The sequence below is a fragment of the Canis lupus genome, chromosome 23 (assembly GCF_011100685.1).
Source record: "Canis lupus familiaris isolate Mischka breed German Shepherd chromosome 23, alternate assembly UU_Cfam_GSD_1.0, whole genome shotgun sequence".
NCBI classification, from domain to species: Eukaryota; Metazoa; Chordata; class Mammalia; order Carnivora; family Canidae; genus Canis; species Canis lupus.
Genome location: NC_049244.1, coordinates 28,795,983 through 28,818,425, shown reverse-complemented (window position 1 = coordinate 28,818,425; position 22,443 = coordinate 28,795,983). Strand labels below are relative to the sequence as shown.

Genomic DNA, 22,443 nt, shown 5'->3' with positions numbered 1-22,443 from the left:
ATCCTCAGCATGGAGAGGATGTTCATGTTCTTGAGATTCTTTCCTTCTACTCATGCTCTCCCTCTCTCTAAAATAAATAAATAAATGAATAAATAAATAAATAAATAAATAAATAAATAAATAAATAAAATAAATTAAATCCCTTTTTAAAAAGGTGGTGAGGGTAGACATCCTTGTCTTGTGCCTGACCTTAGGGGAAAAGCTCTCAGTTTTTCACCACTGAGTATGATGTTAGCTGTGAGTCTTTCAGTTAAGGCCCTTATTATGTTGAGATATGTTCCCTTTAAACCTACTTAAGGGTTTTTAACATGAATGGATGTTGCGCTTTGTCAAATGCTTTTTCTCCATTTATTGAAATGACCATATGGTTTTTATCCTTTCTCTTATTGATGTGAGGTATCATGTTGATTGATTTTTGAATACTGAACCACCTTTGCAACCCAGGAATAAATGCCACTTGATCATGGTGAATGATTTTTTTTAATGTATTGTTGGATTCAGTCTGCTAACATTTTGTTGAAGATTTCTGTATCTATGTTCATCAGAAATATTAGCCTGTAGTTCTCTTTTTGTTGTTGTTGTTGTGTCTTTTATCTGGTTTTGGTATCAGGGTAATGCTGGCCTAACAGAATCAACTTGGAGATTTTCCTTCCTCTTCTATTTTTTGGAAAAGTTTGAGAAGAATTTTAAATATCTGGTAAGATTTACCTATGAAGCTATCTGGTCCTGGACTTTTGTTTGTTGGGAGATTTTTGATTACTGATTCAATTTCTTTATAGGTAATCGGTCTGTTCAAATTTTCAATTTCTTCCTGCCTCCATTTTGGTAGGTTATAGGTTTCTAGGAATCTATCCATTTCTCCTAGGTTGTCCAAGAGATAGTTTATTTTCTGTAGGAGACATAATTAGACCTATATATATTACATATTGAAAACTAACAGAAGTGAAAAGTATATGATATATTTATTATCAGGAATAACATATAGCATTTCTCCATTTAAAAACTGTTCTGGAGATCGCTTGTGGTGAGCAGAGTACAATGCATAAACTTGTAGAATCACTATGTTGTACACCTGAAACTGTGTGTCAGCTAAACTCAAAACCCACAAAAAACTAATTTAGAGAATTGATCTAGATAGTGATAACTGCCTCCCCTTCCCACCCAAAACTCCCAGAAATATAAGGAATTTTTCAAAAGAAAATTCATAATTGTGCTAGAAAATAGTTACAAATGGTCAAGAAATTTCATAAAAGCTCTGAAAGAACGCAAAAAGAGGAGCCCCTAGCTTAAAACATTTAAAAGAAAGTTGCCTCTAGATCCCTCTCCTGACAGCAGCAATAATATGCCCCCGTATGGTTTTTCTCATTTCCCCATCTCACTCACTCTCCCCACTCACTGATTTCTGTTTCATGAAATTGCTCCCTAAACTTCTTACAACCCAGTTTTTGTTTCAAGGATCGGATATTGGAAGAACTCAAACAGACAAATTTTGGTGTTTTCCCAATATCTAGGGCCTCACTTGTAACTAACTAACCTTCCTTCCTTCCTTCCTTCCTTCCTTCCTTCCTTCCTTCCTTCCTTCCTTCTTCCCTTACCTTCCTCCCTCCCTCCCTTCCTTTCTTCTCTCTCCTTCTCTTTCCTTTTCTCTCCCTCCCTGCCATCCTCACCCCCTCTCTCTCCCTTCCCCACCCTTTCTTGTCTCATTCTCTCCATATTTCACCCAGGATATTCAGCATTGCTTCAAATCTATCTTTTCAACTTCTCACCCATGGATAATGAAACTTGTGTTCATCCTTGACCTTCTCTTATCACATCTCACATATCCAACTCCAGTTATTTGAACTTATCAAGTTAACTGTCATATCCATGTCCTGCCCACTACTGTCATATTATTTCAGGTCCTACAACCTCATGTATGGATATTATAAAAGGTTTCAGACAAAATATCCTGAGTTCCTCTCTTTCCTCTCTATAATTTATCATCCAGTCTTCCTGAAGTTCTGATCATAGTTCCACTCAAAAGGTTTCTGTGGCATTATTGTGTATACTACAAAATAAAGCTCTCTGCAACTTGATGTCAACATATCTTTCCTCACAACTTCATTCATATACCCTAAGAGCCATTCCAACTGAACTACTCATCTTTCACTCTGAAGGTGCCATGATTTTCTGTGCAGAGCTCTGTGCCTTTGCTAACTCTGTTCACTAATCCTGGAAAGCTCAGACTCATCTTTTACCTTATTCAAAATCTACTTTGGGTCAAATGTCATTTCTTCCAAGATCTTCATTGATGCTCCCAAGTAGCATCATTATCCCTTTTCTTGGTCTCCTATAGCACTTAAGGTGTACTTTTCTTGGCATTCTTATAATTTGTTTTAATTAAAGTATAATTTACATTAAAATACATAAATCTTAAGCTTGATGAATTTATCATCCTTGTAATCATCCACTCGGGTCAAGATAAAGAACACTTCCAGCATCCCAGAAGTTTCTTTGTGCCCCCTTTCAGTCAAAATCCCCTTCAAAGGGTAATCTCTATCCTGAGATTGCGTTAGTTAATCTCAGATTAGTTTTGTTTGTTTTGAACCTCATATAAAGGTTTTTAAACCTCATATGGAATCACATAGTATGCACTCTTTTGCATCTAGCTTCTTTCATCCATCACGTCTTTGAAATTCATCTAGTCATACATATCAGTTTATGTTCTTCTTTTATTGCAGAGTAGTATTCCATTTTAAGATTATACCACAGTTTATTTAACCATTCTACTAAAAATTGACATTTCTCAGTGTTTTAGCGAATACAAATAAGGCTTCTACGGACATTTTGTACATGTCTCTTTTTTGACATAGGAACTCATTTTTCACCTTAAGAAGAGAATTAGCGGGTCACAAGGTATTTGAATGTTTAGGTTTGGAAGTACTACCAAACATTTTTCTAAAGTGATTATACCAGCAATGTAACCTCCAGTAGCTCCACATTCTTGTCAGAACTGTTATTGTCAGAGTTTTGTTTTGCTTTGTTTTTTTTTTTTTTTTTTGCCCTTCTGGTGGCTATGCTTTCATTTCTATATTAAGTTATAACTCCAAGCAACAACACTTACAGAGCTCTTAGCAGACTACAAAGGTTTTACATGTATAACATCTCAATGCATATTCCCTATAGTTCTATACGTAAGCAGGAGAGTCCCACTATTATCCCTATTTTACAAATGAGAAAACAAAGGCTCAGAGAGGCAAAGGGCCTGCCCAGGGCTATATAATACAGTATGTGGCAGAGATTCTGCAGCTGGTATATCCATCATGTGACAGAGTTATTTGGGTACATGTTTTTTTTTTTTTTATCTCTGCTAGTTTACTAATCTAATAGCTCTTTAATGTTAGGACTTATTTTTAATTTATCTCTATTTAATAAATGAATAAATGAACTTAAATATGATTGAAATTTCTCTGTCTATACAGAAAACCTTTATAATAATTGGTTATAATAACATAATAAATAAGCAATCATTTATTACCTGAATCACAAAGGACAGAATTTCAGGAACACAGATACACAAATATTCAAACATTTAGCCCCATTTAATGACTTTCTTAAAATGTCAAAGGATTAAAAAAAATTTGAATCCTCTCTTTGAAGGATTACTTTAAACTCATTACTTCAACTATTAAGCACACCAAATGTATTGCAAATATTTAGTTCCTAAATCAACTAGATTTCACTTTTATATTTTGCATATAGAACACAGAAGTTGTCACTTTATATATGAAAGTGACATATATATATGTAACATATACATATTTCCTTATGTATAAGCTTACAAATGTGCCATGGAATAGTAAAGAAAATAAAAGAAATTCCAGTGTAACTGTATATACATATGCCCTACATTCAGCAGCTCTGCGTAGTTTATTAAAAGATTACTTGATATACTTTTATCACCTTTTCTTAGGATAATTTGACAAAATTCAAAAGATTGTTACAAGTTGTCAATAAATCAGTGCCTATTTGTATTATCCAACATGTGTTTAGAAGATACATGCAAAGCTCAGTATAATCTGGTTACTTTTTATGCATTCAGAAACCATAGGCAACATATTTGAGCTATCCGAAATCCATAGATAGCCAGACCTTGATGTACTCTCTAAATTTCAACCTTTGTTCAAGAAGAATGTTCCACACAGTCCTAAATTGAAAGATGTACTATGGACATTTCATGGTATCTACTTTTGTTTCTGTATGTTCACCTTTTCAAACATAGTTGTACCATTTTATGGGTCTCTAAAACATGCAAAAACTATTACTTTTAACCTATGGGGAATACAATTAAAAGTTTTAAAATATATTTTTAAGACAGAGATTATAATTGCAAACTACAATTGAACTTAAACATACTTTGACCTTCAGTATTAGATATTTCATGTCAAAACTGACTTTTAGTCTGAGTATCTCTCTGAAGCCCAAGAGTATCTTCTGCCTCATCACTTAGCTTGGGATGTGAACGCAGCTAACTTCTGCAATGACACATTCTAGAGTGACCATGCAATTCATTTAGAGTATGCTAGATATTTATAGTTCAAGCTTATTCTAAGATATAATAAATTCATAGTATGCTAAAAGTATCTGAGAATTGCTTATAATCACAGGATATCATCAGATATATGAGAATGTGTTTAATACAAGTTTCTGCCTTGTATTCAAGGCCAACTTGATTTCTAGAACAACAAAAAAGGCTATTCAAGTAAATCTTTTATATTGAGTCATTCAACAGTTTTCTCATGGAAAAGCATATTATAGATGTTTAACTACTGGGTCATTTACCTTTGGACTTGCATCTTTTCAATTCTACCCCCAAAAAATTCATTTTTCAAGTTCAAACATGACTTAAAATCAAGTCCATCAGTAACAAATGAACATACCTTTCATGTATGTAGTCAACTCCTAGCAATAGCTGGATAAACCATTCTATTATTTGACTTTCTGGAAAGGTTTTGCCAGCTTTTTTATATTCCTGAATTTTACAGTCCAGGTCTCGACCCTGAAACACAACAGCATAATTTTTCATATTTTTCTTTCAGTTAAGATTTTAAAATCAAGCTCTCTCTACAACAGTTAACATACAGCAGTGACTTTATCACAAGAAAGTGGGGGCTTACTGCCACTTTGGAGCTTCCACTGAGTTCCAAAGTCTCTTTTTTACCAGCCTCTAGCCAGGTTCCTCTGAGCCTTAGTCTCAACCAAGCCTCGACCTTGGCTTATAAAGACTTGAACCAATACTCACACAATTCCAATAGCTCAAGGTCACATCCCCAGGATGGCACTAGTCTCCCTTAAAGTGCCTGCCTGAGAAAACTTGCTGCCAAAAGAATTTACTGTCTGTCCTAGCCCACATCTGTCTCCTGGGGTCCCTGGAAGGGCAGGGGCCTAGGGCCTAACTGTAATTAATGACAGTTAGCAAGCCCTGATACACATGAACCAACCCCCTTCCTGCTTTTTGTAATTTCCCCTTCCCTCACTCTGCTCAGGCTGCCACTGTTTCCCCCCTTCTTCCAGTCTCCCTCTTCTTTTCTTTTCTTTTTAAGATTTTATTTATTTATTTGACAGAAAGAGAGAGCACAAGCAGGGATAGAGGAAGAGGGAGAGGGAGAAGCAGGTGCCCCGCTGAGTAGGGAGCTTGATGCGGGGCTCAATCCTAGGATGCTGGGACCATGACCTGAGCTGAAGGCAGACGCTTAACCACAGAGCCACCTAGGTGCCCCTCCAGTCTCCCTTTTCATGTTCCAGTCACCTATGCACTTATCAGAATGTGTGCACAACCAGGAAGAGCTCTTTTTGACATATAACATATGTTATAACATTCTACACATAATACATAGTACAGCTCTTTCCCTAACTGCCAGTTACTGAATACACTCTGTTTTTACTACTTCAGATAATGCCCATTTGACATCGCTCAAGGACAAAAATCCTTCTAAAGGTCACATATTTATATGTACTCACATAAAACTAGGAGTGACTTTCCTTATACTAAGAGTTTTATATAACTATACATATAACTATATATAACTATATAACTATATATATATATATATAACTATAGAAGCCTAACATACATACAAAGTAAAATATAAAGCCAGTAAGATTCAAATGAATGATTTTTTTAAATAAAGACTTTATTTATTTATTCATGAGCGACACAGAGAGACAGGCCGAGACACAGGCAGAGGGAGAAGCAGGCTCCATGCAGGGAGCCCGATGGGGGACTTGATCCCAGGACTCCAGGATCACACCCCAAGCTGAAGGCAGACACTTAACCACTGAGCCACCCAGGCTTCCCCAAATGAATGATATTAATTTAATATAAAGTGATGATGTTTTGGTGAAACTCTATCAGTCCTTACATTGTAAATATGGTACTGGTTGCTGTAGTTTTGATTCTTTTTCAGTTTAACATGTCTAGACTAACATGTGTCTTGGGATGACTTAACTCTCCTTTTGACTATTTAACTACAGTAAAATTCCCAGGAATACAACAACTGTTGATTTATGTGGGGTCCAAACACATGATTTAAACATTTACTCATGGGACACCTGGGTGGCTCAGTTAAGGTTAAGTGTTTGTACTCTCTCTCAAACAAATAAAATTTATTTTATTTTAAATATATTTTCTCACACTCTTGCTTGTGCTCTCTCTGATAAATTAAAAATAAATAAATAAATAAATAAATAAATAAATAAATAAATAAATAAAACATTTAGTCAGTCTGTCCTACCACTCACTGGTGATAGGAAGAATAATACTTGGTGCCTAAAATGAATCATGATCCCAATGACAAACATCTAAAATTGCCTGGAAGAGTCTGACATAAAACCTTTTCTGACTATGCTTCTACTAATGTATTTCAACTACCATAGAAATGAACATGCAAAACGTTAAATTCTCTTAGAGAAGCCCTATACTTAATCCCCTTTACCTTAAAACACTGGACAATTGACACAATTCCAGAAGTGTGCCTCTGAAGAAAAAGTGAAATGCAAGTATTTTTGGTCTTTAGAGTATGCAGCAACACACAGCTCCATGAAAGAAGACAGGTACTAAACCACACCCCAAGGAACATAAGAGCCAAACATTAAGCTATTTACAGACTTCCTAACAGTTTTCACTGCTAAATGCAAGAGCATATATAGGCGGTGAAAGAATCAAAGGGAAATTACATCTAATCAAACAATATTAGGTCAACCAACTGGCTCATTTGTAATGCATTTTTTATTTTTTATTTCCTTTCAGTGCAATAAGCAAATATTTGCCTCATATCGTCTCACCTTCCACATGAGCATGACAAGTCAAAAATGGCATATCGAACCTTCAATTTTCATCCTAGCTCACATCCAATTTCCTACTGGATTTTCTGGGGCAAGTTGATCAAAACTTGTTGGAATCCAAAAACATAATGAATCAAATATTTGGCTACTTGTCAAAAAGACTATCATTTTTTTCTCATTCTCCAAACCTACCTTCAAATCCCCTCCTTTTAAACCTAGAGTTTATCAAAGTTCTGTTGAATTATACAAGCTATACCACCATAGTGTTTCTATAAATTGCACAAAACATTTTTTGACAACATCCTGTGAAGCAGATGTGAAAGCCCATCAGATAAAAGGTGAGCTGTAAATATATACATTTTTCCAATCCAGGCTTCTTCTTCTATGCAAGAGGAACTATCTCTCTCTCTCTCTCTCTCTCTCTCTCTCTCTCTCTCACACACACACGCACACACACACACACACACACATTTTAAAACAAAAAAGATGGGCAGCCTGGGTGGCTCAGCAGTTTAGTGGCGCCTTCAGCCCAGGGCGTGATTCTGGAGACCAGGATCAGTCCCACGTCGGGCTCCCTGCATGGAGCCTGCTTCTCCCTCTGCCTGTGTCTCTGCCTCTCTCTCTCTCTGTCTCTTATGAATAAATAAAATCTTTAAAAACAAAAAAGATATCCATTCAATATCTCATTTAGATTCCCTGAATGTGATAAAATATCTCCACTGTCAGGAAGATAATTACATACTTATTTCTGTGTCTTTCCTAAATAGCTTTAGATGAGAAGTGATAAAAGGAGAGAAGAAGGGAAGAAAGGAAGGAAAAAGGAGAGAAGGAAAGAAGAAGAAAGGAAAGGAAAAAAAGAAAAACTTGCCTTATAGAAATATCAGTGAAGCTGTCTGCTTCAACCCAACATCTTACTTTAGAAAGGTCATACATAAGTACAGATGTCCCTGTGAAAACAGCTTTTGCATATGTAATTGTCTACCTCAATTCAAACAACACCAAAATTTGGAGAAATTTGTGTATTAAAATAGCATTCTTTTCAAGAATTTATCCCTAGTAAGTTATAGAAATACACATCTTACACATTTGTATCAGCTTCAGTATTGTTACTTTGTGAGTAAGTAGAATTATGTTCTTTCTCTGTAAATTATCTTGCCATGATGGGAGCCTACTCCCTGGGTGACATTTACCGTTAGTCTGACAATTACCTCCTACTGCTCTCTCCTAAGTGGTGACAGAACTTGCTTATCTGTTTCTTACATTGGTATTACATATGTGTGCAATTTCCCATGACTAAATAAATATATATACATATAGACTATTGAAAAAAAAGAATAGGGCCTACAATAGTAGGCCTCAAAGTGAAATGTCAAAAGGAGATTACACAAACTCCCTCTTGCTCTCTGAGTAGAACCATAAGAAGGAGAAATGAACCAGTTCCTAATATTAAGCAAGCAATGTGTTTAGTTGACAAGAAGACAGACTGCCAAAAAATTAATCAGGGAGCAGGGTCTCATCCTCCTCAAGTTACTGCCTCTACGATTTTCATTTTGTACATTTATCTCTAAGAAAAAGCATTTGCTTTGTATTTACTTTGTTCTCTAATAAATATTCTGTAGATTATTTTCTTAGAATTCAAATTAGTAATCAAGTCACTCACAGATTAATATAACAAATTATGCTTTTATATAACAAAGAAATACAATTTTTTAATGAAGCAGCCTGATTTTAACTCAGCAATATGAAAAGCATTTTTTAAAAAGACTTTATTTATTTATTAATTAAAGATACAGAGTGAGAGGCAGAGACACAGGCAGAGAGGCAGAGAGAGAGAAGCAGGCTCCATGCAGGGAGCCCGATGTGGGACTCAATCCCGGGTCTCCAGGATCACGCTCTGGGCCGAAGGCAGGCGCCAAACCGCTAAGCCAGCCAGGCGTCTCAAAAAGCATTTATGATTTCTTTCTCTAAGCCATCTTCCAAGTAAAAATTAAATGTTTTTGATAAAATGTCACACCTCAGTTTAAGAAATTCTTATTACAATATCTGTAGGTTCACTGTTTTCTTAATTTTGTCTTTTAAGAAATATTAAATGATGACATTTATTGTTAAAAAAAAAAACTTTAGTGAAGAGTATTGGCTTTGACTTAAACCTTTATTAAAATGTTGCCCTAAGTCTATATTGCTCACAGAAAAGGCTTTCACTAGTATCACCCCTTGAAAGCTGCTAATAAAGCTTTGATGTTAATTTCTGAAGTTTTGAAAATCTGTAACCCAAAATGTACCATTTGATAGGTTAATGGCATCTCCTCCCTCCCGCCTCCCAATTAGCCACCATCCGACTAACTTTGAAATGCCAAGACCTTGAAGACATGAAGAACAACTCAAATACAGTGTCTAAATTCCATCTTTGATTCCATTAAAAAGTTACAAATCCTAAAAGCATTTAATTAAAAAAAATTAATCAAAGTTTTTTTAAGTCATCAACAGAAGTACTTACAACCAGTTTAAAAGGCTGAAGTAGAGCATTCTCAGAAGCCTGAATACAACAAAACTGCAATGTTCAGATATGTATACACAAAGGACAAAGTAATCTCAGGATTTTAGAGCTGGGAGAAGCTTGAAAAATTGTTCTGTCCTACTTCATTTTAAAATCAAAAAGCTGCCTCTTATTAATTCACTTGGTTGACATCTTAAAACGCTATTCTGTTATACTCTATGTCACCTTTCCACAAGCTTCTAATACATCTTTCCAGTGGATCTCAAATGTTACCAGGCATCAGAATCATCCCTTTTGCTTGTTTAAAAGGCATATTCCTGCACCACATCAACAGAGACTCTGATTCAGTAAGTCTAGAGAGGACAATGGAATCTGTATTTTTAAGTTTAATAAAACAAATTGTATTTACTTAGAAATATTCAGAATCTCAACAAAACAGCTGCAACTTTTTTTTTTTTTTTTTTTTTTTTGCAATTACAGAGGAGTATTTACTTAACAGAACAGCAATTATTACATAGAGGCTGCATCAGAGACAACTGAGGATGAAAAAAACTATCAATCCTGGGAGCACCCAACTGGCTCAGCCGGTACAGGATGCAACTCTGGACCTCAGGTTGTGAGTTCAAGCCCCATTACTTAGAGATTAGAGGTAGAGATTACTTAAAAAAAAAGAAAAGAAAAGAAAAAGAAAAAACTACATCTCCATATAAAACTCATTTGTGCTGTACACCAACAAAAACCTGCTTTAAATTTCCATGCCAGTGTATCACTGCCACACTGTACCAGGCAAAGGTTAGTGCCCACAGAGAAGACCACCAGGACAGGGCTGTCAAAAGAGACATTCAGGAGTGTATTAACTATACAAAAAGACTTTGTACAGTTTAAAAACAAATCTTACACAGTCTTACATTTCAATTTTTTTCTCTAAAATGAGTGAGTTGTGTATGATGGGGGAGGGTGCTACATGCTAGTTGAGAAGGAAAAAAAAAACTTCACTAGCACTAACTCATTCATCATCTTCTTTATCTTCCTCCTCCTCCTTTTGCTCTTCCTTATCTTCCTTTTTTTTCTTGCTTCTTCTGGTCTTGATGACTCCCTTTTTGCCACATCAGGCTTTCCTCGAGTGCTGTATATGCACCAATCTCCTTTTCATAATTTTTTCTCCAGCTAAGCAGCCTTCGTTTCATGAGGTGGTTTGTCATCTACAGCAGTGTTATTTCACATCTCTCACAGTTCCTTTGAAATGTCACCCATGGACAGGCCAGGATGTTCTCCTTTGATTTGGGGGCAATAACTCAGAACAAAATAGGAAAAAGGCCAAAGGAGGCTTCTTGGGTACACTGAGATCCTTGAACTTTTTTTGTTTCCCCTTTAGGGGAGTATGTAAGTTTTCATTTCTCTTTTATAACAGGCATTATTCATCTTTGCCCTGTTTTCAAATTTTCCTTCCTCTTTAGCAGACATGGTCTTCCACCTCTCTGAGTGTTTCTTAGAAAACTCTGGGAAGCTGACTGAAGTTTCTGGGTGCTTCATCTCATGCTCCTCTCTGCAAATTTGCATAAAGAATGCATATGATGACATTTTGCCTCTCAACTTCTTCAGATCTCTTTTGCCCATGTTTAATTATGTTCCTCAGTGAGGCACAGAGTTACCCAATGCCCATCTGGCTCTCACTTGCCTGACTGTCTCTGTGGAGCTCAATGTACTGCAATGGCTGTCAAAATCTGTATTTTTTTTTTAAATGATTTTTTTAAATAAATTTTTATTTATTATTTATGATAGTCACAGAGAGAGAGAGAGGCAGAGACATAGGCAGAGGGAGAAGCAGGCTCCATGCACCGGGAGCCTGACGTGGGATTCGATCCCGGGTCTCCAGGATCGCGCCCTGGGCCAAAGGCAGGCGCCAAACCGCTGCGCCACCCAGGGATCCCAAAATCTGTATTTTTAAATAAGCATTCTAAGTGACTGTGGGACAGGTAGTCCATGGACCACACTTTAAGAAAATGCTGCCAGATAATAACACAAATGGGCCATATATTTAATATTTCTCCTATCAATGGAAACATTTGATCCAACAGTTTGAAAAATTCCAAAGGCAAAAGATGTATTTGGGACATTCAGGGTTGAATAAGATAAAGATATCATCATTTTATGATGATATCTTTAAAAGCCGGTGGCATTACTAAAGAGAGCATCAATAAATGGAGGTGGAGGGGGCAGGTAAGGAGATTATCTGTCATCGTAGAACCTGAAGACATTTCCTAAGACTTTTGGAAGTTCGCTGTAATGGAGTACATAAAAATGGGGGAATTGGAGGCCACACTATGCTCTTTTTTTTTTTTAATTTTTATTTATTTATGATAGTCACAGAGAGAGAGAGAGGCAGAGACATAGGCAGAGGGAGAAGCAGGCTCCATGCACCGGGAGCCTGACGTGGGATTCGATCCTAGGTCTCCAGGATCGCGCCCTGGGCCAAAGGCAGGCGCCAAACCGCTGCGCCACCCAGGGATCCCCACACTATGCTCTTAAAGCAAAATAAGAAAATTCACTTTCTAAATAGGTACTAGAGAATGGCATGTAGTGTCATGCATGATGTTTATGTCTGATAATATCAATAAGCATTCCTGAGTTTAGCTGCTAATTTCTTTTTCCAAATTCTTTTAGAGTAAGTGTTTTTCTTGTTGAGGCAAATGTACATGAATAAGAATAAAATGATAGAACTTATTTTTATCCTAAGAAGTGACATGAAGGACTCCTGCGTGGCTCAGTGGTTGAGCATCTGCCTTTGGCTCAGGGCATGATCCCAGAGTTCTGGGATCGAGTCCCGCATCGGGCTCCCCACAGGGAGCCTGCTTCTCCCTCTACCTCTGCCTCTGCTTCTGTTTGTCTTTCATGAATGAATAGACAAAATCTTAAAAAAAAAAAAAAAAAGAAGAAGAAGAAGAAGAAGTGACATGAGATGCTTTCATCTATAAATCACTGGGTTGTTTTTCAAATAAAATATTTGAAGTGGATTATTCTGATTCTATTTTTGAATACTTGTATTTATATAAAGTCATATGTCAGCTAAAGGCATACCCCACATGCTGTAAGTTCTACTGGGTTTATGAATTCCTTTATATTAGTGCATTTAATACAAATATTTTTAAAAATAAGACTAGTTTTGCTTTTCAGTTTTTACATTAATGATTTTAAGTAAAAATCAGTGGCCTTACTTTTTAACTTAGTTGTTAAAAGGTTAAAATATTTCATGGTTTAAACAAAAAAAAGTAAATATAACAAATCAAATTACTTTAATTTTGGTACTTAAAAATCATAAACAGATCAGTTCAAGTATACAAAATCATGAGGCAGTCACATGATTTATAGTCTTCCCTAATTGGATAAAGTCTAGATCCATAGGACTGGTGCAGAGCAAATTCTGGAAGACCTACCTACTCCAGGATGGAGCTGCCCAGAAACAGAGAACTCTGATGGGACCTACCTCTCTATAGGTAATTTTTAGTTCCTTCAATCAGAGAAATCCCAGCAAAGCAAGCCACTAAAGACAGCCGGATGTGTGGATACCTGGAGCACTGGGAAAGATGGTGCTGTAGACTGAATGTCTGTATCCCCCCAAAGTACCTATGTAGAAATCTTAACCTCCAATATAAGAGTATGGGGGGGTACACTGGAAAATGATTAGGTCATGAGGGTGGAGGCTCATGAATAAGATTAATGTCTTTATGAAAGGGACCCCAGAGAACTCCTTCACCCCTACTACCATGTGAAAGCACAGCAAGAAGATGACCTACCATCTATGGACCAGGAATCTGGACTTTACCAGACACTGAGTCTGCTAGAATCTTGATCTCAGACTTCTAGCCTTCAGAACCATGAGAAATAAACTTGTGTTGTTTATAAACTGTCCAGTCTATGGCATATTGTTATAGCAGCCTAAATGGTCTAAGACAGATGGTCACTAATCAACATCACAATAATCAATATCCCAGGAGTCTCCCTCAACCATAAAAGAACAATCTGGATGGTGATGGCCCCAGACAGAGCTTCAGGACAATAAGCAGTAGCTTTATAGGATATGTCATTGCCAAATTAACTTGCAAGAGCGTACTGCTAGAGGTTCAGGATTACAAAACTCATCCTACTTACCTGGTTTATTTAGGCAGTTTTACATAAATAAGAAACATAAGAGAAAATTTCAAATTTTCTTTTTTACAGTACAGACAGATCCTTGGCAAAGACTTGCTTGAAAATTGCTATCAGACCTATTAGTGTTTAAGAATTTGAATGTTTCCTCCTTCTGGCATGAATCATACTCATAGCTACAAGTCAGAATTAGAGTTATAAATTAGCTTGCCTTCTAGAAAACAACTGGAAAGGGGGAGATGGGAGTAGCCACTATTATCATAACAACTTCCACTATTGACAGTCTACTAGGTGCTAGGCTCTGATAGCCATTTTTTCAATATTCATTACTTCAAATCCCTATAAAACCTAACAAAAGAAGTGTTGTTGCACTATCTTAACATGAGGAGAGGGATCAGAGAGATAACTTGCTCAAGGAAATGGACAAAGATTCGAACAGAAGTCAGTGTGACGACAAAGTCCACACACTCTCCACTATTTCAAATCCTACTTCGTCTCTCAGTGAGAGAAATAAAACACTTAACAACATCATCATCACATTAAAATATCCATGTGTGTACAAACTGATATACATGCATTTCTGTGTTCATGTATGTCATATAACTGGAGATAAAGATACAGAATATAAGTGAGAATAAGCCAAGAAAAGGAAATGCATGGGTACATGTGAATTGTGAGGTGATCACCACATTCAAGTTAACTGACACACCCAATACTTCAAATACTTTGGTTTTGTTTGTTTGTTTTTTGTTTTGTTTGTTTGTTTTTTGTTTTTTTTTGGTGGTGAGAGCACTTGAAAGCTCTCTATCGTCAAATTTCAGGTGTATAGTATGTATTGTTAATTATGTCACTATCCCCAGAACTATGTTCTAAATTCCCAGAATTTGTTCATCTTATAACTGAAAGTTTCCATTTTATATTTTTTATATCTTCCTATAATTCACATAGGCTTGACTAGCACAGGTATACAGAAATTTGTGTTCTGGGCCACAATTTGAAACATGTTTGGTTAATACTGTTGGTATGAGCAATAAAACTGTCAATCTCTTTTAATTCATGTCCGTGTAGAGGTAGATAATTACATGCTTGGGGAGGTAGGAACCAAGACTATTTAATTGACTCTATTAAATATTAAAGAAGGAATTAGAGCAATCCAAGTAAAAAGAAAAAAAGGTATTTCCTAATACCCCTGGTCCTGGTTCTACCCTGGACAAAATTCAATATTCCAGCCATGTGATTGCTAGGAAAATCACTCCACCTCTCTGGGGTCCTATTTCCTTATCTATAAAACAGAATAATATATAAGAATCTACTTCTCCCTGAGAAAGGATGAGGGCATGTTAAAAAGATATAGGAGCCAATATGAAGGAGCCCCAACAGCTAAAGCTGGAAGAGTTGGAACAACAAAATAATGACAGTATTGGGTTATAACCCATGGAACAAAATAAATATTCATGAGTTTATGCTGATATAAATAACCGAATAAATACGTAAGTGGAAAAGGAACAGTAGAACAGTTTTTCCTTATAAGAGAATCCCAATTAGTGAATATAGAAAGAATGAGGGAAATACATAACCACCATTAGGAAACAGAGTGAAAAGAGCTCCAGGCAACAACCTTCACTGAAGATGCTAAAATCAGTGTGTGAAAGTTTGAGGAAAAACAGGATTATTAGCATAGTCTCAAAATAGCTTTTCCAAGGTACTTATCCATTGCAAAAAAAAGGAAATAGTAATTTTACAGTGGAGAAATCCAGCAGACACAACTTCAATTAAATAATCAAAGTTAACATCACCATTAATAAGATCATCATGTCCTATCATGTACTATCATCATGTCCCCCTCTTAATATGATGTACTGAGAAGGACACCACATCACTTCTGTGATAGTCTTGCCCAGAATTTATAACCTCAATCTAATCATGAGAAAACATCAGACAAATCCAAACTGAGAGGCCTTCTACAAAATAACTTACCAGTGTGCATCAAAAGTATCAAGATCATAAAAACAAGGCTGGAAGAGGGAAACTTTCCAAAGGGACTAAGGAGATACGACAACTAAATGCATTGCAGGATCCTAGATTGGGTCCTGGAACAAAGACACTGGGAAGGAAACTGGTAAAATATTAATATTCTGGTTTTGATATTGCACAGTGGTTATAGAAGTTGTTAACATTAGGAAATGTGTTTAACTGCAAATATATTAAAATTAAAGATGAAGTATTAAGTTCTTAAATCATGGTCCATGTTTTTCTACTTCTGAGCTTTTTATCACATTATTCCCTTTAACTGAAATGTCCTTGCCCCATCTCCCTTGACCAAATCCTTCCCATGTTTCAAATTCAAATGTAACGCCAGCTCCTCCATGGTTCCTGCAGTCCAAAGTCATTTCTCTTTACTTTTAACTTTCACAGCACTTTCACCATCTCATTCCCTAGGCCCTTACCACATCCCTCTTGTATTTTTGCCATTGATAAAATGGTTCATTTATTCTACCATATACGTTCATTAAAGAAATATTATCACGTTATCCCTGTTGCCCCTACTCTCTAGAATTGTATCTGACACAGAGCTGGAGATCAGTAATGGCTTTCAGAAGGACCTTTGATTACTATTGCCTTTGTGAACTTGAATTCTTAAGGAACCAATAAATAATTCAGGATGTCGATTTACTCCTATGCAGTAAGAACAACTGCCAAGATGACAGGGAGCCCTTGTCAGTTTAGCCAGCAGGCTTTTTTCCTGTTAGAAGAGGCATATATAGGGATGCCTGGGTGGCTCAGTGGTTGAGCAGCTGCCTTTGGCTCAGGTGGTGATCCCAGGGCTGGGGATCAAGTCTCGCATCAGGCTCCCTGTGAGGAGTCTGCTTCTCCCTTTGGGTCTCTGCCTCTCTGTCTGTGTCTCTCATGAATAAATAAATAAAATCTTAAAAAAAGAAGAAGAAGAAGAAGAAGAAGAAGAAGAAGAAGAAGAAGAAGAAGAAGAAGAAGCATATGTAGAGAGCTGAACTGTAATCAGAAGTTGTACATGGAGCAAGGAAAACAGGCCAGGTAATTTTCATGAAGAATAGTACCAAGCGAGATGCCTAAGCATAAAATCTAAGCCACTATCAACCATACTTCCCAGTTCTCAGGTCTGGGCCTCATCTTTGTTCAGTGTCCCATAAACACTGACAAAGTTTTCCTTTATGACCCCATTTTTCTGTTTCTACACTAACCATTCCCCTTTGTCTGCCATTCAAATCACTTGGAAAGCATTCAAAACTTCTGACGTCTAGAGGGGTGTCTGGTGGCTCAGTGGTTGATCGTCTGCCTTTGGCTCATGTTGTGATCCCAGGGTCCTGGGATCAAGTCCCGCGTCAGGCTTCCTGAAGGGAACTTGCTTCTCCCTCTGCCTATCTCTGCCTCTCTCTCCTTGCCTCTCATGAATAAATAAAATCTTAAAAAATATTCTAATGTCTAGATAAAAATCCAGATCAATTAAATCAGACTTTTTAGAGATGGGCCTCAGCTCTTATGATTTTTAAAATATTCTGGTGACTCTAATGACAGCCAAACTTGAGCACTACTGTATAATGATATATTTTTGTTTAGTTATGTCAACATAACTTTCCTGCTTTTGGTGAATAATTATATGTTCTCTCTCTACTGAAGATATGTGATCTCACGTATCCTCTTCTGCATCTATAAAGCTAATGCTCAGGTTTCTGGGGATGTCTTATCCTTGTCCAAAGGGAAAACTTTCAGGTAGTATCTCTTAGGTCTCCAGGGTAGTACATTGTTAGGTGAGCCAGCAAAATAAAGTAGGCCAAAATGCTTTTGACATATATAACAGGTAGAATGAGCCAATATTTTATTTCTTACCATTAGGGTTTGACAGAAATGAGGTGGGAGGCAGCTGGAAGTAAGTGATAAAGACTTCGTCAGGAAAAAAAATAAATTTCTGAGTGCTAATTTCTTTCTGACTCACTACGTGGGTCCATGATATAATACAAAAATGAATCAGAAAAAGATAAATCCCTTGTGGAAAGTCTGAGATAGTTTATACTATGTATAATAGGTGGAGTGCCAGGAGAAATAAAATGCTATAGGATGGAGGTCAGAGGGGCCAGGTGGGGAGAGATTTCCAGCCAGGCAATTATGGGAGTCTGTAAAGGAGGCATTTCTTCTGGACCTGGGAGGATGAACAGGATTTGAAGGAGGGCATTCTGAAAGGAAATGATCCAAGTACAGATGAAGAGGTGCGAAACTGCAGGACCGACAGGAAAGAGGAAGCAGTTCCATTTAGCCCTGGGTGGTGGGAGTGAGGAAGAAGAAAAGGACACCAATATTTTAAATACTGTCCCACTTTGGTAGTTCGGGAACTAGTTTCCATCAAAGATTTGGTTCAATCTTGACAAGAAGTTGTGAGAGTTCAGTTGGTTGCTTTTCATACTCATAATCTGATGTGATGTGCCCAAAGGGTTGAGTGATGGATGTAGCAGCCTCATGAACGCATTTATATATTTCAATCTTGCAAGGCCCCAAAATAAATTACAAAAGAGCAAACTTGGAGATAAAAAGACCAACTATTTCAATGGTGATGGCATTTTCCTATGAGGTGCAAGTTTGGCCATCTGCTATTTTCAATATTATTTTACCTCAATAAAAAGATGATAATGCCAGGCTTGTGCAAGTTAAGAACCAATTTAGGTCTGAAGATGAGAAATATCTCTGTTAACAACAAGAACCAGCAATCCGCCACGTCATTCCTTGGGAGTTGGGGAAGTGACAGCCTGACAGCTCAGCAGCAGTGTGGAGCCCTGGAAGCCCTACAGCGGTTCCCACGGGCCTGCCTGTGGTCATCACCATGGCAACGCCCCTCCTGAGACAGTAGCTCAGCCCTTGGAAACCACTAGAATTCAAAAATTATCACAAATGATTCTGGACTGGATCCTGCATGAGAAAAAACATACAGAAATGTCCTTTCTAAGGACATAAATAGGGCAAGTGGGCTATATTTGAAGATGGATGTGGATTAGATGGGTGGTTCTCAAACTTAGATGTGTTTTGGACTTGCCTAGTGGACTTGACAAAACAGAGATTGCTGAACCCCACCTCCAGAATTTCTGATTTAGTATGGCTGGGGTGGAATGCCCAAGTAATAGTGATGCAGCTGGCCTAGAATCACATTTTGACAAGCACTGGATTACATACCAGCATTGTTACAAGGTTCATTTCCTGATTTTGATCATCCTACCATGGTTATGGAAGACAATGTCCTCAGCCTTAAAAAATACAGCAGTATTTAGAACAAAGAGCCATCCTGTCTGCAACTTCCTCTCAAATGGTTCAGGAAAAAATATAGATAGATCAATGAATATATAGAATGATAAAGCAAATGTGGGAAAATTGTTAACAGCTGGCAAATATGTTCACTGTGATATTCTTACAACTTCTCTGGTACATTAAAATTATATTAAAATTTAAAAATTAAAAAAATAAAATAAAATAAAATTTTAAAAATAAGGCAAAAAAAGAAAATTCTAGCTTATCACCAAGACCTGTTCAATATAGTAGCTAGTAGCCATACGTGATTATTTAAAATCTCCTCCTGCCTCTCCTTTTTTGTGTCTCAAACACACAACTCTTTCTGGTCGTCCAAAGTTTCTGACCCAAACGGGCCTGTCTTCCATTCTAAGGAGCATCTTCCCTCTTTCCAGCATCCTTTCTTTCAGGCCCCCACAACATCCAGGTAATGAACTGACTAAACTCACTCTAAAGTATGAATAGCACCAAATTCCCTCAAAGTACATTTAGTTAAGATTAGCTCCCAGAATGTTCTGGAAGTTACTTTTTTGAGCAAGGTCATCTTCATGTATTCTCTGAGTCAGCCCTTAAAACTCCCCTCTTCCTACCCTCTCAGGAACAAGCATACAGATTCATAATACAGCTGCTCCTTATCTGTTTCCCTCTCTGGTACCTTCCCAAGCAGCTTCATACTCAGTTGGGGCTCAGTAAAATGCATAGCTATTATTTGCAGAGAACATGGAGTGGCAGGGAAAAATGCAAATACAGGAAGCCATAAATCACAGTTTGATAAATATGAAGAAAGATTTCCATGAGGAAAATGAGCCATATTTCCATTTCCAAATTTCCAGTGGGGAAAATAGGTATAGGCCAAGAACTCAAAGCACAAGAGATGGACCTCTGCTCTGTCCAGGCCTCTGTTACAGCATTTAAATGTCCATCTAAGCACTGGACCATTGTAGAAGGTTCGGGTGACTCTCCCCCCAAAATTATTCCCCCAAGAAGCATTCTCCTGCAGCAACTACTCCTTTATTGTAAGTGAGTTTGTCAGGGCACCTGGATGGCTCAGCAGTTGAGTGTCTGCTTTTGGCTCAGGTTGTAACCCCAGGGTCTTGGGATCAAGTCCTGCATCAGGCTCCTTGCAGGGAGCCTGCTTCTCTCTCCCTGTGTCTCTGCCTCTCTCTCTCTCTCTCTCTCTCTCTCTATGTGTCATGAATAAATAAACTCTTAGGGAAAAAAAAAGGAGTTCATCAATTACCTAGAGATTGTCATTCTTAGCTACAAGACACCATAACCCACGTTTTTATAGTTCAGCTAGTGGAGGCCTTTTTTTTTTTTAAGTTTTTCTTTAAATTCAAGTTAGTTAATATATAGTGTAATATTGGCGTATAATATAGTGATTCAACACTTCCATACATCACCTGGTGCTCATCACAAAACATCCTTAATCCCAATCACCTATTTAACCTAGCTCCCCAACTTGTGATTCAATCACTGAACTTATGAGGTATCTCTTTGCAGGCAACTATATACTTTGAAACAGATTTTTACCAAGAATTCCAAAAGAGGAGAGTCTTACCTCGCAGTACTCCGTAATAATGCAGAAATTATCTTGCTCCACAAAGCTGGTGTAGAACTTGACAATAGCTGGATGGTCCAGCTTGGAAAGGAGCTGGGCCTCCACATTGGCCTGCACAGTCTCATTCGGATTAAGTTCTCCAACAGAGATTTTCTTCAGTACCTTTCTGCAGAAAAAAAAAAAAAAAAAAAAAAACAAAAAACCACCAAACCCAGAAAAACAAACAAACAAAAAAATTTAAATACATTTAAAGTTTAAACATAACAGCTATGTACAAGTGGTTTGGGGCCACCTAATTACTGTCCAGGCTATGACTTACTCATAGGTCTGGTATTGTCTGTTCTGACACTGTCTCCTGGGCCTGCTTGCCGATCCTGGTTACTGACACACCTGTAACTCTACAGACTTGGTCAAACAGGGCAAAGACTGAGCTCATTTTGAGCAACATTGCTGAGGTGGTTCCTCCTCTGTCTCTGTAGATGTCTTGGTTTCTCTTTTTCTTCCACATAGTGTCTCTGCTTCCATCTGTCTCTGTCTGTTTTATTTCTCACCTTATCTTTTTTCCTCTCCTTTTTTACTTCTCTCTATTCCTACCTTGGTATCTATCTCTGTTTTTTGTCTCTATCTCTCTGTCTCTGTGTGTGTGTGTATATATATATATATATATATTTTTTTATTTATAAATCTGTCAACTCTATGTCTTTCTCTCTTTACCTATGTCCCTCTCTCTCTCTCTCTCTCTCTCTGTGTGTGTGTGTATACACACTTCTCTCTCTCAACTCTAAAATTTTTCACATGTCTCAACTTAAAATCAATAGGGACAACCTAATATCAATAGGGACATTATCTATTTCCTTTTTTATTTTAAAGATTTTATTTATTTATTCATGAGACACACACACACACACACACACACAGAGGCAGAGACCAGGCAGAGGGAGAAGCAGGGTCCATGCAGGGAACCTGATGTGGGACTCCATCCCAAATCTCCAGGATCAGGCTCTGGGCTGAAGGCACTAAACCACTGAGCATACTTTATATAGCATATATAGCATACTTTATTGCTATCGGTATTTAGGAGAAGGAAAAAAATCTATAAACACTGATAGAGAGGTATTTAGGATCTCAAGCATGTATAAATGGAAAAAGAACTCATTAAATTTCCAAATTATTAATTTTAAAACTGTGATAACTCAATGAGGAGTGGACCAAAACACTATTTCTTCCCATCTGAGGAAAAAATAGTCTGATGAACAAACCAATTATAGTACCACTGTAAACTAGATTGCTGGGGAAAAGCACTTTAGAGCACGAATTATGTGCGCAGACAGATTCTGCTGATTATAAGTAATGTTAGCTATTCATTAAGGCAAGTTCTGCAGAACCCATACTAGAAAACATTTTGCAAAGATGTTCTTTAAGAGTTACAACGTATGCATGCTAATGAAATGTATTTATAGTAGAAACAGTCTTAATTGAAGGCCCTTCAACCAACTCAAAGATTAACCAGAGCTCTCTGGTTCTTTCTAACAGATGCTGATAGTTACCTTTGCCATAGAGAATGCCTGTGACTAGTATGTGCTCTCTGATACATCCATTAACCTCTGCC

At 37.2% G+C, this 22,443-nt stretch overlaps 1 protein-coding gene and 1 pseudogene across 18 annotated transcripts in view; both read right to left on the bottom strand.

The window, feature by feature from the left end:
- Positions 1 to 22,443, bottom strand: part of NEK11 (NIMA related kinase 11) — a 255,460-nt gene that overhangs the window by 192,915 nt on the left and 40,102 nt on the right. For 15 of the 18 annotated variants that reach the window (XM_038570830.1, XM_038570831.1, XM_038570834.1 and 12 more), the window contains 2 exons: positions 20,835 to 21,000; positions 4,920 to 5,038 (listed from right to left, as the gene is read on the bottom strand). In XM_038570830.1, the coding sequence (XP_038426758.1) occupies positions 4,920 to 5,038; positions 20,835 to 21,000 (285 nt within the window). The remainder of the gene's footprint in view (positions 1 to 4,919; positions 5,039 to 20,834; positions 21,001 to 22,443) is intronic. The other 3 variants (XM_038570844.1, XM_038570842.1, XM_038570843.1) reach the window with 1 other exon arrangement.
- LOC100686386 lies at positions 9,298 to 11,437 on the bottom strand (annotated as a pseudogene).